Source organism: Dermacentor andersoni, chromosome 5 (assembly GCF_023375885.2).
Source record: "Dermacentor andersoni chromosome 5, qqDerAnde1_hic_scaffold, whole genome shotgun sequence".
Taxonomy (NCBI): Eukaryota; Metazoa; Arthropoda; class Arachnida; order Ixodida; family Ixodidae; genus Dermacentor; species Dermacentor andersoni.
Window position 1 is genome coordinate 126,234,570 of NC_092818.1, and position 19,752 is coordinate 126,254,321.

The 19,752-nt window shown below is 48.3% G+C and overlaps 1 protein-coding gene across 2 annotated transcripts in view; it reads left to right on the plus strand.

The window, feature by feature from the left end:
* The window catches only part of LOC126531111 (cholinesterase-like), a 62,111-nt gene that overhangs the window by 12,587 nt on the left and 29,772 nt on the right, over positions 1–19,752 (plus strand). The window contains exon 1 of one of the 2 annotated variants that reach the window (XM_050178511.3): positions 14,911–15,115. The exons of the other annotated variant lie outside the window; for it this stretch is intronic. Within the exon in view, the coding sequence (XP_050034468.1) occupies positions 15,095–15,115 (21 nt within the window). The 5' untranslated portion in view covers positions 14,911–15,094. Of the gene's footprint in view, positions 1–14,910; positions 15,116–19,752 lie in introns of those variants that run through there. 2 annotated transcript variants of the gene reach the window in all.

Genomic DNA, 19,752 nt, shown 5'->3' on the forward strand with positions numbered 1-19,752 from the left:
TGTCAGTTTCGGTGTTACTTAGCTTCAGTATGTATAGTTCTTCAGAAAGTACTTCTTTACAGCGTGGCTACATATGGCCTCCTGGACTACTCCTATTTTTTGGCATGCAGCTTACCACCCTTCATTATTCATTGCAGAGAAGACGTATGCACTGGACCAGCGCTAAGGTCAGTGACCTCTACCGTGAGGTAGAAAGGCAGATTTTGAATAGATCGGCGCTAGAAAACAGGAAACGGGCATATTATGGAGATGGATGCGAAGCCGGATGTCACCTTCAATATACAAACGTAAGTGGGGAATGCACAAATAACTGACCTTACGCGACGAAAGATGCGTTCTAGTGGAGAAACAGGAAATGTTGACGACTTTGCCAGCGTGATATGTAGCAGCACCATAGTTGTCTGGCACATTGGTCTCTCACCGCAGGGTAAGCGTGTCATAAAATACATAAATGTTTCCATTTTCTGAAATAAAAGAAATAAAATAAGAAACACTCAATCTCAAAGCCTAATAATACAAGTCCGTTTCTGAATAGAATAAGTGAAGGAGCATCGATTCACTCGTACAGAAAGAAATGCAGGCATAGTGAAGTTGTTCTTTAAGTCACATTACGTCGCAAGTTATGCAAATTGTTTATGTGTTTTGTTTCTTCGAGTTCATTTGAAAAAAAAATGGATAGACGCCTCCGCAGCTAGCTTACATTTCGTCTACACAACATCACAAGTGATGTGTCTTTCTCCGATAGCGAAGCAGTCATTGACAACAAAAATATGGCTGCTGTAGAAATGCGCCAATGGATAATGTTTCTCTAAGTTGCGTTGCCACGCACTCCTAAAGAGAACCTCCACCCCCCCCCCCCCCCACACACACACATTTAGTTGAAAATTGTACTCTGTTAAAATGGAGCGCCTGCATTCAGTAACGATAACGATAGAACTTCAAGTGGATACCGGGTTTCCGGCTCTTGCTGGAGAGATGTGGATTCTAGAGCTGATTGACTACTAATACCGGGGATGGGGGAGGGGGTATTCTGTAAGTGTCCCCCTAGGGAACATGTCCATTTTGTTTGCTGCTGAAGTTCTAATTGGCTGAGCTGGGGTGCACGTCAGAAGGATACAGGCGCTCCCAGCCAATCAGCACTTCAGCAGCACACAAAATGGACATGTCCCCAAGGCGGACACTTACGGAATTAATCCCCATCCCCCCTAAATAGGCATTTATTGCTAACAGATTGACAAGCAGTTGCTGTTGGCGCCGAAGCAGAGCTGCAGCAGCGCTCAAATCTCTCAGATCGCATGTAGGGACAATTTTGTTGCTGCGAACAGCTCCTTTTCAGTGGCTCTCACCTTTGTCCCAGCATGATTCCAAAGAAAGGTTATTCATGCCCAACTAGAAAAATTACAGCGAATGTCTCTATCACGGCCAAAAGTTATTTTTTACACATGTGCAACATGCATTTGCACGTATTCAAGATAATATCAAGAAGTGAATTGCGAAGAAAATAACATGCATTCAGACCCACTCATGATTGAGCACAAACTCAACGCACCCTGCAACAGCACAAATGCGCAGCTGCACAAATGTGTGAGAACACAGCAGTGCCTATTCTCTGAGTTTAGGCCTCGAACTTAGCGCACCATCTAGCAAAGAATGCCTGACAGGAAGGATTTTAATATGCGAGCGCTACAAGGCGAGCTGCTCTTATAATTTCAAAAAATGTCGACTAATTCAACGATGCGCAGAACCTAAATTTTTGCATTGACGTGCACATCGCAGATAACTACAACTATTACTGCGGAGCCCCTGGTTGCAAGTTCGTTTATTTCTGGCATTCAGAAAAATAAACTCTATAGAGCTGGTATTGATACCTTTGCCGTCACTAGTCCTCAATTGGGACTTGGACTTGCAATCGAGTCTAAAAACGATTCCCGTAAACGGGCAAAGGAGATGATAGCAAAAAGCCCACGACTTGTGACAAACACCTCGCACAAATGAAAGCTTTTGCAAATATGGTACGTTATATTCCGTTTGAAGGTATTCATGCAGACTCGCGCCGTTAGTGATGTCCTGTTATAACCAACGGTCGAAACTATCCCATCAAATCAAATCTTACTACGACGACAACAAGAAAGCTAAGATAATAATAGGTATTCATATTATGACCGATAGCAGAGAATAACGCTGATGTATAGAATCCGCTATAACATATATGTTTACACCGAGAAACCAGGCGTGAAAAAACTTATCCAACGAAAATAACACACAAGAAAGAAGTTTCCTAGCAGGTAAAATAAAACAATAGTGAACGTTTACCTTCAGGAAAGGCGGTGACTATTCAACTCTCTAAACCACTTACAGAGAAACAAGAACTAAAAGTATGCAGTAAAGTCCCCAATTAACGACAGCTGCTTGAATGATCTACTGATACGTTTTCATTACAAGAAGTCTCAGACGCTGAGCAGGCAACAATGGGACGAGGTCTGTAACGCCGCGGGTGGTCAAATTCATCCAAAGTCATCCTCGTTCCCAAACCCGGAAAGCCCTCGAGCCTCGAAAACCTAAGACCGATCTCGCTGACGTCCTGCGTCGGGAAGGTCATGGAAAACGTCTCCCTCAAGCGCATCAACGCACACCTCGAAGAGAAACACGCATATACACACACTGTGATTGCTTTTCGCGCTTACCTCTACACGCAGGACGCCATGCTACAGCTCAAGGAACAGATCCTAGGCGACCGAACCCGGGGCACCAAGGTAATCCTCGGCCTCGATCTAGAAAAAACGTTCGACAACGTGATGCACTCCGCCATCCTGGACCAAATCTCAAACCTGAACCTGGGCCTCCGAGCATACAACTATATCAGAGACTTCCTCACGGAGCGAAAAGCCACGCTTATTACCGGAGACATGGAAACAGAAGAACTGAACATGGGCAGTGAGGGAACGACGCAGGGCTTGGTCATATCCCCCCTGCTCTTCAACCTCGTGATGCTCGACCTTCCGCGGAGGTTACAAGTGGACGGCATCAACCACACCCTCTACGCGGACGACATAACGATCAATTTCAGTAATGGAAGCGACGGCCAGATAGAGAACAACCTTCAAGAATCTGTCCGCGAGGTAGAGGAGTTCCTCGCGGGGACGGGCCTACGATGTTCCTCCAGCAAGTCGGAACTCCTGCTATACCATCCCACCCTCAAGGGCAGACCGTCCAAGCGGTACGGCGGACCGACGCAACATGAAGAAATTAAACTTTACCAAAGGACGCATTTCGCACAAAGCCAGCAACATCCTTAAGAGAAGATGCACCCCCAATGACCACTCGAGCCTAATCGTATGGTTCCCTGCTCACGTTAACACGGGTGACCAGGCATCCCAAACCTCAACGAGGTAGCCCACAGCAAAGCGCGAGAGCTGATGGACTGCGCCCGCCCGCCCTCTCGTGAAGACCCCCGAGCCGAACGAGACAGACTGGCCAGATATAACGACATCACAAAGATGTACAAACAAGCCAGAAGAACATTCCCACCATCACACAAAGACCTAAACAGGCCACAATCAGTGGTCCTACTCCAATTACAAACAGATACCTTCCTGAAACCCGTTTCACTTCAGACGGATATTCCCTGCAGTACACAAAGCAGACACATGCAAGGTATACAAACAGGACACAGCTAGACTAAAACACATGCTATGGGAATGTTAACGCCTAACGCGCAAAACGAGTTAAACTCCGAGAGCATATCGCTGAGATTGACCGCCGATCTGCGTAGCTCCGACCTTGGCGACCAACTATGGGCCATCCAGCAGGCCCGTGAGGCGGCGCTGAGACAAGATCTCGACGTCCCGTCGTGGAAGACCTGAGCCCGGGTCGCTAAAAACATGCCAGATAATTCAATAAAGTTGTTACCAACCAACCAAGAAGTCTCCAAATAACTAACCCGAGTGCGAGTAAACCCGCGCTTTCTTTTTGACGTCACCGTTTTGAGAGGGCGGCGTGGAGGAAGACTGCCATTGCGAGCGCTGCGTGAGCACGGGCAAACTTTTGCGAGAGCGCGTAACAGGGGCGCGGCATTTTGTCAATGCGCCAGTCGACTTGCCCGCAAAACAATTCGCGCTGCTTTTTGTAGCATCGACTACGACGGCACAGTAATTGTCAAAAGTGTCCGAGCATATTAAAGCGGCTTAGTCGAGGTGCCCAGGTGGCTTCTCTCGAGCACCGCCTTTCTTATGTAACGTACGCTGACTGTGGCACACGAGATGGAAAAACGCACTTATAGTGCCATTCATAGAGCGAAAAGTGTCACGTTGCTGGGTTGTCGGACTCTTCCTGCTGTTTTGCAGCATTGAAGTTCATACCAATGGCGGATACATAGCCGGGGAGGGGTGTGGGAGTGAGAGCTGGAGGCCTGGTAACCACCCCTCCTCCTCCACCTAGATACGCCTTGCTGGCATTGCTGACACATATGTACTTGGCCTAGCTATGCAAGACGTGCTGAAAAATCTGTGCGCTGTCAAATTTGAGCACGCAACGCCCCCCCCCCCCCCCCACCGCTATTCCCGAACCCGCTTTCATATTTAATTTGATGGACCTTCCACTGTGAGTAGGCTGTATCCTATAGGGTATTTGCCGAAAAGGGGCGATTGACAATTTTTCATCCTTAGCGTGAGCGGTCTCAGCGGCGCCGGTAGTGTCGCGGCAAAGCAGGATCAAAGGTGGATTGGAGATAAGAAAAACCGCCGCCTTCCTCCCTACAATTTGGTGGTAAAAAAAAACATTTTTAGGTAGCTGGCATGTGATTTCTATTTAAGGATGGGACAAGAAGAAACCAGAACATCACAACGAAGTTGGACATCAAGTTAGTTGAAAGTTAACGACCATCTCGTGCTGCTGATGGAAGGAAATCAGTGACATGTATCCGGCACGAGAGTTGTCCGGTCCCGGCCTTGCCCCCTGCTGGAATAGTGAGCGTTGCAGAAGTGGTTTTGCAGCAAATATGAAATATGGCCCGGGTTCTCGTGTGTCCAAGAAAGTTCAAATATAACTTAAAATTTACGCCTAACAGCGTCTCGACCTGCACAAAGGCGCCTGAAATGCGCGCTTCAGCATGTCACTTTCAGACTAGCTCAAAAAGGGTTTTCATGAAAACAACGCCGCCAACAGAAAATCAGTTCCCATTACACTCAAGGACGGGCGTTCAGAAGGGACCTCAGAATCCTTAATGGACCATTGATTTCGACATCAGGAGCGGATGCACTGAAGATTGCTTTGCGCCACTTTCTATGTATAATAGATCAGTGATAGTAGTCACGTGAGTCGAACAGATGACGCTTCAAACCGTCAGTGATTAATCTCACGCAGAATAAAACACAGAGAGATGGATGGGCTTGTACGGCACACTTTATCACACGTAGCGAGTTTACAACGTCCACAGTTCGAAGGGTAGAGATGTGTAGCAGAGTGTTTCATATTTCAGTACCGCATTCAGGGACCTTCACAAGAACAGACGATAACGGCGCCGAAACTCCCCACCATATGGCTGCCAAAAATAAATCGAATCCAATGTGCTCTTCTTTCAATATACCTATCAAAATCATTAGCTATGTTGTCCCTAGGGCCGACTCTTCATTGCGCGCCAAACAAAGTGTAGATACTCTACATGGCGGTGTTCAAAGTCTCTAAAAGTGGACTTAACCTTGCAAGACATGTTGACTTGTGTGGTCGAAATTAAGTCCAGAAACCTTCGCAGCAACGACTGTCACATCCGGTAGTGTACATATGAAAAAAAAATTATGGGGTTTTATGTGTCAAAACCACTTTCTGGTTATGAGGCACGCCGTAGTGGAGGACTCCGGAAATTTCGACCACCTGGGGTTCTTTAACGTGCACCTAAATCTAAGTACACGGGTGTTTTCGCATTCCGCCCCCATCGAAATGCGGCCGCCGTGGCCGGGATGTGTACATTTGAGGCGCGAATTTTCCTTATTTATCATTTACAGTGACAGTCGTATGCATGTGTCATACGGAATTCAGGCCCCAGTGGCAGATAAATCTGTTTCAGCAAATTTACTCGAGTCGCTGCCGAGCCCTGCTAGTTCCCTGTTCACGAGATAACTGTATATGACGCACACGGTGCATGCAACGAGATCTGTATATAAGCCACCGCTTGAGAGGGGAGGCACGCCGCGCTCGATGGGCCGCTGGCGTGAGTTCAAGGAGCTTGCGCGACGACAAGACGGATAGCGTGCGGCGTTGCACACTGCTCTGCTGAGGAGCGCAGCTGTCAGTGTTGCGACAGCGCTGTCCGCTAAGTGCGCGGGTCGGCGCGGCGCCATCAGTCACAATAAACATGGCGCTAGGCGCGACTAGACCTGGGGCTGCGATGGGGGGAGGGGGGCTTGAGGAGCATGAGGAGGAGGGGATTCTCGAAGTGTCGAAACAGAACGGGGCAAAAGAAGGCTGCATTTCGCTCGAATGCGTCGATGCCCTTTTTACAGCGCCCCGACGACAGAAGCGCCTATACATGCACGCAGCCGTTGACAACGTTTCCACTGTGACATTCCACAGCTTGCGTTCGAGGGCCATATGCGCAAGGGAGCTGGGAAGACAGGTCTGAAGGCGGATAGCACTTACAGGTTTCGGCACCGCAAAATCCGTGGCAAGCGGAATGCGTTTCAAGACAGTGTTTTCGAGAGATCGTGATGCCGCTTACTTGTTGCCGCTCACGCGAGTTAGAGTATGGAATGAAAAATTGGAATAATAGAGCGCTTTAGCTGAGTGTTCATGGTCCACTCCTCTCAGACCGTCGTATCCTAGCAATTTGCAGAGAGCCGCTGAGCGAGAACGTTAGTGCGCGTGCGCACAATGCTCATGCCGGCAGCGGAACGTAAAACGCTTCTCTCGCTCCGCTAGAAAGCCGATTGAGCGGAGCGTGATCGTGTTTCCAATTGTTTTTTTTTTTTTTCTCATTTTGCATCCAAGTTCTAAGCGCGTCTCGAGAAGTCGCGCTCATCAAAATTGTGACATCAACACAGTTCCCTGCAGTGTCTCGGCGCGTGAAATCTGAGTGAAGCGGAGCGTAAGCGACACTCCGCTAAAGCTAGTGACAAGATGAAATATCTCGTTGCCTACAAACAGTGAGTGGAAGTGAGAGGAATAGCCCCGGAAAAGGGTTGAATCGCTGCAACTGGTCCTGTATTTGCCGAGGTTCTGTAGCGATGCCCTTTTCGATGCTATTCCTTCTCGCGCTTTTCGCACTTCGACAGTGGTTAGAGCAACGTTCCGCCAGCGTTGTCAATGGGATCCGCCGGCCGTGAATGGTGGGTGATCAGAGTGACATAACAAAAACCGGAAGCATTGCTACAAAATACCGGCCCATATAGGAACAAAGGAGGTATCTGAGCAGACAAAGTGTGTCCCGTAACGACGACCACAGTCACTCGCGCAGTCTGGTTTCCTTTAAATAATGCAGCAGCGCCTGTATGGCACTAGCGCAAACGCATAAGCGTGATGTGGGACGATCGTAAGCGTTCAATTATTCTGAGCTCAGTATTCTGATTGCACGACGTATGTCCTGAAAATGCATGCCAGTACGTTCTAAAAAACTACTTTCAAAAACTTTCAGATACATCAGTGTGGTCAGCTTCAACATACACCTCATTAGACACAGTGCACTATGGTTCCACATTTTCTATGGTTGGAAGCACCCTTAGAAGTCCTCTTCTATTAAGCGCTTCAGCAGTGATGCTGTTTCCTTTTCAGTTGTCGTCACATCCTCGAAATGCCGCCTCCAACGCCAAAGTTTGCATTTGGGGAACGAAACAATGTAGCAAGGCGCTGAACACGGAGAGAAGGGAGGGTATTGCAGCGCAGTAATGTAATTGCATGTCCTAAACTGTCCGTGTCGATTCTTCTTCCGTGTCTTATTTTGCGCCTAAAACCATTTCTAGCCATGTGTCAACTAGCCCGACAGCAGACGTTACTAAACTGTTACTAAACGTTACTAAACGTTACTAAAGGCAGACTGCGCAAGAGCATTATCCTGGTGCAGAATCCAACACCCCTGTTTCGACGAATTTGGTTTTCAGGTACAAATACTTGGCGGACCATTCCATGGCAGTCAAAAATAACCGTAAACATTACTTTGATTTTTGCTTTGTTCTTCCGCATTGTTACTGGCCTTCGCTCATTTTTCTTTTTCCTCTCCCGGTTGCTTGGCGACTTCAGCTCTATGTCGTATTCGTAAATCGAAGTTTTGTCGCCAGTGACGAACCTTTGCAAGTATTCATCACTGTCGTCTGAAGTTTTCCAATGAATCTAACATTCCTTTCGTTGCAACTTACGCTCAGGAGTCAGCAGTTTCAGCGCCATCTTGGAGCAAACCTGTTTAATTTCCAAATTGTCCCACAAGATCCTGTTAACAGACAACTTTCTCAAGCCAAGTGCTTGCGATATCATTCTCACAGCCGTTCCGCGGTCGCTGAGAACAAGAGAACGTGCACGATTGATGTTTTTAGAGTCACATGATTTGGAGGGGTGTCCTGACCTTGCATCGTTTTTGGGGTCTTCACGGCCGTCCCAAACAAGCTGCATCTACTTGAACACAGTTCCTCCCTCTAGGGAATCCATTCCATAGGCCTTTTGCAACAAGTGATGAACTTCTGCGTCATTTTTGTCCAATTTCTCAAGGAATTTCGTATTGATCCCTTACCCGCCGTGGTTGCTCAGTGGCTATGGTGTTGGGCTGCTGAGCACGAGGTCGCGGGATTGAATCCCGGCCACGGCGACCGCATTTCGATGGGGGCGAACTGTGAAAACACCCGAGTGCTTAGATTTAGGTGCACGTTAAAGAAGCCCAGGTGGTCTAAATTTCCGGAGTCCTCCACTACGGCGTGCCTCATAATCAAAAAGTGGTTTTGGCACGTAAAGCCCCTTAATTTTTGTATTGATCCCTTATTCCGTCAGTTCGTCGATATTCATCTCGACAAGGACAAAAAATGGTTTCCACAAAAAGTGCTCGCATAAAATTCTGCCTTGTCAAACAGCAGTCCGGCTCATACTAGAAGTCAAACGGGATCTTTCGAGCGAAGAGAGGTGATACAGCACGTTCGGCACTTCTTTTGCTGACTCACTGCGTGAACTTCGGGGACAGACCTCGTAGCTCAAGGTATTCGCCGTCATGAAAGTTGCAGCAGGAGTGCGTCGCCTCAGCTATGAGTACGTACACGTGATGTCTTCTGCACTGCATAGAATTTTGCCGCAGGCATTTTACTAAAATGCAGTAATGGGGACGTACGCCGGCTATATTAGGATTCTATAGGTGCCGTAATCATTGTGCTTCTTGTAATTCTGTAAATTCCTTGTTGAGGTTTCCGAACACGGAGGCTTTGATGGGGAAAATAACGACTCCCCGTCATTTGGGCACCACTTCCGGCTAATTAAGTAGCTTTGGCATTAAAACAAAACAGAAAAATAGGAACGCAAAGTGCGACGAGCAAGACCTGAATATGCTGCGCTTTGAGTGAAAAGTTCACATTTTGATGGTGTATTTACTAATAAACGTATGCATACTGAGGACTAGCGCCAGCGTTCAGCGGCTGGGTGAATGATTGCGCGTGCTGTTTTGTTGTGGGGGCGGCTTGTACTGTACGACGTTGATGACGTGCTGGTGATGGCCTCGGATAATCGCACAAACCTACTGCGCACAATAGGCCAACAGTCAGGTGATATCAGTAAAACAGAAAAAATAAATACAAATACAGATAAAAGAAAGCAGAACTAAAGAAATATAAATATTTAGATTAGACATTAACCTTGCAAGATCAAAAGTAAGAATATTCACATCAGTTTAAGAGAAGACAAAAATGTTTATATACCCACTTCTACTAGATCATGTGGCTAAACTTTCGTTTTCAATTCTTCTAGTTAAACAGAGGTTATGTATATTGCAGGTGCGTTGTTTCCAATAAAAAGAGGGATAAATGTAATGAACGCAGTATTTCGAAAATTGGTGTTTTCTCAAGAAGCTTCCGAATCTTAGGGATACAGAGGAAGGCTCAACCACCCATGGTACCCCCCCCCCCCCTCCCCACCCATGATATTTGCGCTGATCCCCTGTTCCTCTTCCTATCCCCCGCCTGTACCAACTCGAAAAACTCGATTTTGTTAATCATGACCACGTAAAGCCAAGTAAAGCATCGATGAAATTGAGTGTGGTTGAAATTAGAATGTAGAAAATAATGAAGAACGGTAAATGAAAGTGGACGACCAGATAACTTGTCGCCGGTGGGAGCGGAACCCAGAACCTCCACTTTACGCGTAACAAACCTTATCGCTCGAGTACACCTGTCGTTAACGTGTTTCACCACGACCCTTGACGGCGGCTGCACGTAAGTACTTCACCAATCGAAATATTTCATTGAGTACTCATTCAAGTTGTGCGCAGTCTTGCGTGACCACCTATGGTCACATATACTCACGGTCACACAAATATCGCTGGCACTGATAACAGCCTCTAGTGATTTCTGTTCATTCTTTTTAAATCAGAAGCCCGACCTTCCCTGCACGAGTAAAGCACTGCAGATGGAAAGCTGAATCTCTAAACAGTACAGAAACGCAAAATGCGCTTCAGATTCAAAATCACAGTCAAGTTTTATTCTTATCAGATGCCGTCACTACAGGTTGGTAAATACAGGAGAAGGCACCCAGAGTCATACACTGAATTGAGACCTCGTGTGCAATAATAAACATCAAGGTAGAAAACATGACTATTAATAGTAGTAAAAAGCAATAAACTAGTACATGTTGTGGGAGTTCCTTCGGTCTACCGGGGCGCAGTCGTTGCTGTGCCTAAGGCTCCGGACTTATTCGCCATTGCGAGGAAACTCCCTCCCAAATGCCTGCCCCTCGACCGCGCGCCGTTTTCCCCGGGCGCCGCGACCGCGTCCCGCGACGTCATGCTACGCGGCCCTGCGATTGGGTCGTGGGGGCGTGACGTAGGGAAGAAGCCCCGACTGGGGACGATCGCCGTGCGCGGGGGAGTCGTGCTGCTACAGGGACGAGCGCCGGTCACGAGAGGCAAGCTGCAAGGTACGTGAGCGACCAGCTATTTGTGTCCCCAACGCCCCGGCCTGGGGATGTTCACGTGCTTTGTCAGCTTGCGTAAGTGTGGCTTGTTGAGTGGCTCTGCGTTCCGCCCTTGCGGTAGTCGCAGGTGCTCAGTGCGTCACATTTTGCGTGTCCGAACCGTCGCAGACCATTGTCGGTGACGGAAAGCGCTAGATAGCGTTTGCGAACGCATTTCGGCCCGCGCGCGCAAACCATTGTTCGACGCGGCGTGTAACCCGCCTTCCTCGCCATCGGGAACCGCGGGCGCCGAGTGTACTCCGTGTGTTTGGGTACAGTCTGGTACCTGTTGGCCATTTGTGATCAATAAACGCCTTAACTGTCCTGGACGCCTTGTGTTCCTGGGAGAGCGCCCATGCGTACGGCCAGAGCCGGCTAGGTCTTTCGGCTCGGTGCTCGAACCTGCGGTGGGTCTATCGCCGTACGCCGTCGTGCCGCGTCGTGGGGCTCCACTTCTCGGGGGCCACTTGGCGACGCCGTGCGCGGAGACGTACAGTGAGCCCACATTTTGGCGCCCCACGTTGGGCGCCAGTTTGTGGTCTTCACCCGCGACGCTCACGGCGCGCACGCTCCGATTCCGCGCGCGCCGGACGACCACCGCCGGTTCGAGCACTCCGAGCCGCCACGCGTGCAGGGCACCGCGTCCGCGCCTGCTCCGGCCCGCTCCGTGTACCGACGCGCAGCTGCGCGCGCACGCGCCCCGCCGGCCCCACAGCTTAGGGGATGGCGAGACCGCGCGCGCAGCAAGGGAGACCCTAGGCAAAGCTCTCGAGAAGTCGTAAAGAACATTTATTAAACTGGGAGTCAATACAAAAACACGTTTTAACGTTACGTCCGAATATGAATCTAATTACACAAAACATGGCCGAATGGTCGCCGGTGGCCGCTAATGGCGCACCGCGACAGAGAGAGAACAAAGAAACGAGGAACAGAGAACCCCAGCAGTAAGAGGCTGCCTATCCTTCGGTCAGCGCCTGCCATCGTGCGCCCCACAGCAGAGAAAAGGGGAAATAGAGAGAAACGACAGACGAACAGACGGGGGCACGATCGGCAGACGCTGCCTCAGGACATCGAGACGACGGAAGAGTGCGCGCGCGCCCGCCGAGGCCGGGACCCCGACGAGCCGAAGCAACCATCGGCCGGCGGCGGACAAAGGGGGCCGCCGCCGGCAGAGAGGAACACGTACGCACCTTCAGACGCCCCGATGTGGTCTCCCCGCGCGCCCGTCGTGCGCGCCCTTACCCGGAGTGCATGCAAGCAGGGCCCGAATCCCGCCAAAATGTCGGCCAATGAGGGAAGCCTGTTGACCTTCCCGTGGGCGGGATGACAGCAGAGTGACAGTGTTTTATGACCCGCTGCCACCCCGTCCAGGCAAGGAGGAGAGGGACACGGAGCCCCCGGCAACACAACGCAATGGCTCCACACAACCACCGCGAGAGCCCGAAAAACGCCGCGAGAGCCAGAAACCCCACAATGTGTACGCGTACAGTTTTGCGGAATTCTGCGTGCTTTATTGCAACCAGCCCTTCTAAGAAATCGCCGAGCGCTCTTGCATTCATTCTACCGTCCGTCCCAATGACGGGCACCGGGTACAGCTGTCACAACATAGAGAAATAAACTTTATTATTATTAATAAACGACTCTTTGTCCGAGACTTCGGTAAACAGAAACAAGCGCGACTAAGTGTGGTGCATGTAATACCTATGGAAGCACGAAGCGAAAGCATAAGAAAGAAAAGAAGGTTGTATAGAAAGGCAGGCAGATTAAGCAGGGGTAGTTCCGGTCGGCTACCTGCACGGCGGGAATGAATAACGGGGATAAAAAGAGAAAGAGAGGGGAAGGGGGAGATAAAGAGACGAGCATGAACAAAGCGCTTACACTATGAAGCGGCAAGGGGCGGTGTTACTAAAGTCTATTGTGAAGCGCCGTAGACCGCAGGAACCTTAATAACGCGAGTAAGGCCTTCAACGCAGATGTTCTTTCGGAGCACTGACCGAAAGCTTTGAGTTTCGATAGTAGACGATTGTCCAACTGGTCCAGTACTCTGCACATCCCTTGTCTCTGGGCACTATATCACGGGCAGACACAGATATGTGCGAGCGCCTCATCGCTGTTGCATGTGTCGCACGTGGGGCTGTTGGCCATTCTAATCATATGAGTTCATATGATATAAGAATATGAGTTTGTAAATGCGACGCCTAGCCACAGACGATACAGCATGGTCTGTTCACGTCGGGGTAGTTCAGGGAGTAGATGCATCTGTATATCCGGAGACAACGAGCGCAAACGAAAAATGGTGAAAACATTCGAATCTCACAGGGATGAAGTACATCACAATACATCAATCGCAGCCCAGCAGCAGCGGTTGTTCGTGAAAACGGAATGAGGACACATTGACCCTTTTCATGCGCAGATCGGGTGGCTTCGTCGGCATTTTCATTCCCGCTGATATTGCAGTGTCGTGGAAGCCATTGAAATATTATATTGTGTGTTTTGTCACGGCTGCGATGATATATCTGTCGAATTTCTGAGGCCAGTTGTTCATTGGGTCCGCGGCACATTGGACTTTGTATGCACTGAAGGGCTGCCTTCGAATCACTAAAGACCGTCCATTGCTGCAGTGGTTGCTGATTAATGAAATCCAGTGCAGCACATGAAGTCTTTACCTTGATTTCTGTAGATTTTACAGGGATGATGACTGCAGCAGCAGAGCTCTTGAGTTTTACAGAACCATCTGTGTAGACATTTTGGCTGAATCTGTGTACGTTGTAAATGTATTCCAAATTGCTTGTTCCAGCTTTCATTTTATGCCCTGAATTGGCAATTGTACTTGCGGCCGATGCAGACATCACAATGTGGCTAATAACCGTGTAGCAAGCATGAATTTTGCTGGCAAGTAGGAGTGATGTCTTGCAATACTTTTGGCAAAAGTTGAATGTGGCCTCATTGCTGGCAAGCCAGCAAGATGGTGTGAGGCAATCCGAATTAGGTGTCGGATATGTGCTTTCAGGACGTATGTAGCAATGCAGACGGTCAAAGGAGAATCTCTGGCAATTCATGGCCACTGTCGGAATCAATTACTTAGTTCTTGGGCGAGTAAGACAAGTTTTGAGTGCTTACGCTTGCACCCTCTGAAGTCCGCGGATACTTGTAGTGCAAGTATTTCCTAGTATAGGTAAGCTGTACCGCAGGAAGCTAAAAAATAGGGCTTTATATAATTGCAACATTGATGGTGCTGTAGCGCCTCAGGACTTCCCAACGAGAAACGCCACAAGGTCCACAATAGCGGCCAAACACTTTGTCAAGTACAAAGCTTGAGGGTTCCAAGAGAAGATAGAGGGCTATAGCTCCTAATAAGGACTGAAATGGCTTCACCAAACATGTCTAGAAGGCACATTATGTACACACAAGCAACTCTTCGCTGTGCTATTTAGTTCCAACAGATGCTCCTTCAGGACAACAAGAGTAAGAACAAAAGTAAAATAATCCTATCGGACTCTCGGCAAGAACGTCAAAGCAGAAAGGCCCCAAGGTACCTATACAGGCAACGACTGCACCCTTCGCCCAGATGCTGCAATACACCCTTCGCTCTTTTTCGAGATAAAGCCGGCACACCAACGCTTGTTATCTTGCGAGGATGCGATCGATTTCTTTGTTCCTCTTTCGCTTTGCGGGTACCGCTCTCCTGAAAATGACGATGGCAAAGAAGAAAGAGAAACCGCATGAAGTTGCTCCTGATCTACGGACAATGCTAGATACTACGGAATCAGAAGCCGAATCTTGGCGATCAGACATGAGCTGACATAACATCGGCAGTGGGCAGTGAGGCAATGGGCTCTACTCGCAAGCAGCGAACCGCAGGAACTAGCGGCGGGTCTACTCAGCTGCTCACGCGTTGAGCACCTGCTTTACTATCCCCCTTCAAGTGTGAAAGTACGAATAGTTCAAGCACGCCACATCAAAATCCGTGATGCCTACTCGGATCAGAAACGTGAGTACAATTACTCCGTTCCTCTTCAGGCCCCGGTGGCGTACCATCAATTTGGATGTTTCTATCTCAGTCAAAGGAGTAGAAGCAGCCCCGATGTTGATTTTATTTATTTGTTTATTTATTTATTTGTTTATTTATTTATTGAGTACTTGTTCCCAGCAACACAGTGTCATTGCGAGATTGCATTGGTGGGGGCAGCGGGGGTGCTCTACATTAATTTCAACCACCCGAGTTTCATTAACGCACACCGAAAGCATCATACACGAGCACTTTTGCATTCCACTCCCAAATCATACGGCCGCCGACGTTAAGACTCAAACCCACTACATTGTGCCAAGACGATGAGCAAAACGAGAACAAGGTGAAAGCAGGAGCCAACGTTTCGACAAGTGGACTTGTCTTGTCTGTTAGAGGCCAAACGGTCCATTCTAAACAGATGGAAGTGTCAACGACTTAATCGTAGGCTACGCAAACAGATATATGAGATTAAGGAACACATTTAGGAGCACTGTATAACCCTCTCTAAACAGCAGTGGGACGAGGTTTGCAATTCGATAGACGGCCAAATGCGTAATGGTAAAACTTGGAACTTGCTTAAGCATCTGCTTAACGAGACCAATACTAAAGCTAATCAAAGGCATTTCATTGGTAGAACCATACATGAGGCCGCACGAATGACCTCTGAGGATGAGTTAATCCGCACGCTTGCTGACGAATATCTCCCAGTCGGGTCAGGACCGTCTCCTGTACATCTCGATTACCAGGGCCAGGCCAATTCCTGCCTGGATGCGTAGTCTGGCGTTGAGGAGATTCGTAGGGCTCTACATGGACTCAAGGGTAGATCAGCACCAGGGCCGGATGGCATCTCCAACAAGACGTTGCGAAATCTGGGTGATAAATCAATCGCATACCTCACAGAAGAAATTAAATAAATTTGGAGGAATGAAACCGTCCCATTGCCTTGAAAGACTGCTCTCGCAGTACTCATCCGCAAACCTGGCAAAACACCTAGCATTGACAAATTGAGGCCAATTTCGCTTACATCCTGTGTGGGTAAGGTAGCGGAGCACGCGGTCCTGAATCGACTCTCCCGATTCCTGGACAATAACGACATTTATCCGCATAGTAGGATAGGTAGGAGTCAGACCAGGACTATCCACGCGGGATACCATGAAACTGATTAAACATCAAATCATAGACAACGACTCTAGCGACACTCGGGCCGTTTTGGGATTTGATCTTGAGAAGGCCTTCGACTTCGACAACGTTCTACATTCGCATATCCTAGCCTCGACATCTCGGCCCAATCTGGGTGAGAGATTTTAGAACTATGTTAGATCGTTCCTCTCGGATAGGAAGGCGGCCCTCCGGGTGGCTGATCTCGAATCACAACTGCTGGAACTTGGCGAGAGGGGCACCCCAAAGGAGTCAGTCATTTCCCCCTCTTTATTAAATATAGCCATAGTCGGCCTTAGCAGAAAGCGTCTCGAGATTAAAGGCATCAAACACACTATGTAAGCTGACGATATAACAATATGGTGCACAGGAGGCAATGATGGTCAGGTTGATGGAGCCTTACAGGAGGCCATAGACACTATCGAAACATATCTGGAACCCACCGGTCTCAGGTGCTCCCCCTTGAATTCGGAACTCTTACTGCATAGTCCCAAGAAACGCGGTCCAAGGCCCAAGGGGTGGACATCGTTAGAAGACCGAGACATTAACCTATATACAAGAAACGGTTGCCGCATATCCAGAGTCGATTCAATCAAGGTCTTGGGCATGATCGTTGAGTCAGGGGGTACAAATTGCAAGACTGTAGCAATCTAATTGCTAAAACTGAAAGTGCCGTTCATTTAATTCGGACGGTATCAAATCGACATCATGGACTCAAGGAGGATAACCTCATTCCACTTATGCATGCCTTCGTTCTGTGCCACTTTACATAGATGGCAGCCATGCATCGATGGAAACGGGCAGAGCGGTATAAATTGAATGCACAGCTTAGGAAGATTACTAAGCGGGTTCTCGGGTACCCGTATACAGTTGTACAAAGCGCTTAATGCAGCTTGGCATTCATAATACTCTGGAAGAGATTGCAGAGGCCCAGAAGCGCGCACAGCTAACCCGCCTCATTACAACGAAGGCAGAGAGGTCCATCTTGCAGGAACTCGGACATCACCCAGATAGAGAAGCGGAGGAGTTCTTTGACGTTCTTCCGTCGATTCGTGAGAACATTATGGTAGCGCTCATACCTAGGAACATGCACCCCGATCATAATCGCGGTAGAAGGAGGGCAAGGGCGGCCAACCTTCTTAGGCAAGTACACAGTGATCAGCGACAGGTCAGCTTTGTGGATGCCGCTTCTTGTAAGGGACGTCGGGCATTCACCATCGTCACTGTCAATGGTCGGTAAGGAATCACCAACGCTGCCTCGGTTCGGACGGGGGACTCCGAAATTGCTGAACAAATGGCTATTGCACTAGTCACGCTGGATAACTCACGGGATGCCATCGATAGTGATTCAAGGTCTGCAGTCAGAACATTTGAAAAAGGCACCGTTTCCAAACACGCCCTCGGACTTATTGGGGGCAAGGAAATCACGCACCACTTCATTTACTGGTTTCCCGCACATCAGGGTCAGGTAAAGGGTGCTCCTCCCAACCACAACGAGTCGGCTCACGGGACTGCGCGCGAACTTGCCCACCGCGCCCCGACCAATCGGAAGCCGACTCCCCAGAGAACAGGGATACGCCCTCCACCTAGAACGAGATTACTAAACACTACTATCTCAGCCGTAGAATCTACTTCGTTCGTCATCCGCGGCTCAATAGAGCTCATGCACTAACGCGCCGTCTACTACAAACGAATACGTATCCAAATACGTTGCTCTTACATAAAATCTATCCGGATATTTACACCGACAGTACTTGCTACGATTGTGGAGAAATAGCCACGGTAGAACACATGCTCTTGCGGTGTGCCCGGTCACGCTCTGTCATCGATAACAGCTCGGCCAGATGGGAGGCGGTTCTCCGCAGCCCTCTTCTGGCTGACCAAGTCTGGGTTGTCCAGCAGGCCCACGATGCGGTCGAGAGATTCGGCCTTCCGGTTCCCACGTCGGAGCGGCCCTCTTTGTGAAGACTCGCGATCTGCAGGACTTCAGTAAAGTTTCACCATACCATACCATACCATAGCAGTTTCGAGGTATGGTTTCCCAAAGTGTAGAACGAAATACATTGGCGTTCCAGCTAGTTTTGTCCTTCACTGCATAAAAGAGCGCTTTGTTAAAAAAGTACCTGGAACAACGGTGCATTTTTACGGCAAGTTTTATGGTGCATATGTCCAAACTGACGTCATTCTGAAAATTCATTCCAAGTGGATGAACCTTGCAAACTCACTGGCTACAATTAGTCAATTGCAATATCTGCCTAAAAGTTATTAATTCAGATGATAACTAGTTGACGGTTGTTAATTAGTAAAATATGTGTATCGATTTCTCGTGCAAGTAATATCCTCCTCTCTAGATCATCCAGCTCAAGGACTAGAATTATGTTATGTGCAACAGGTTATTTTTAAAGATTCTATAAAACATAAAAATGGTCACCCTGTATTCTAGAAGCTATGTATGTCATAAATCAAATTGCGCCGTTTAGGGTATTACCTTGCGACTACACTTTCTCAATATCCTAATAAATCTCACTAATAAATATGGACCACTGCTTTAACTACAATATTAAGAACGTTACGCTCCAGCCGATATTCAGACAAATAGATGTGTTAAACTTCATGACATCCTGCCGGCAGGAAATTACAAGCACCCTTGAAGAAAGGCTACCCTTGCTCTTCGAACCAAGTGCTCGGTTGCCACAGTATTCCCTACCGAATATTTTAGGTAACAAGTGTAGACTTAGCAAATGGTACTATTAGACTGCGGCACTTTTCGGGTCATTGTTCTGACTCAAAAAAAAAAATTGGCCTACAGGAAATATGACTTTGGAAGTCCCCTGAAGTAGACTTATACTATACTACTGATGTCATAGGTTTCTATTAAGAATTTCCGCCGCTGATATTCCTGATCTAACCTAAGCCATTATGATTCCTTCCTTCCATCAAATGCCCGAGAAGATGATAATACCTTGAGAGCAAAACGCTCGGTAAAAATAATATGACCCTCCGAAGTACCCATTAGATCCTATGCAATCTGCACAAACTACCCCCACGACCATTTTCAAATTTGAAGCATCGTACGCTGGACTTCATCTGATGTGCGAAATTCGCCAGGTCATAATAAAGCAGAAAATTAATTGCGATAGGCGGTGTCCAAATTAACGCCCCAGCGACAGTTGCCTCTGAATGAGAAAAACAGACTTCAAAGGCAATGCTTTAGCGGGCTGCCCATGGCGGAAGTGATTGAGTAGCCGGAAATACGTGCCTGCCACCATTTTTTAGACACCAACATTATCACGAAGATTGCTTTGTTATACCTCATGCTCGGGGTACGTGTGGTATTTCAGGAAGCGGTTTTAAATCGCCATAGATATTAACGTTCTCATTCTATCTGTTTATAGAAGCTTGACTTGGTCTTCACCATCCCCTCTGTTACCTATCTGTTACACTTAATACAGGGCAACTGG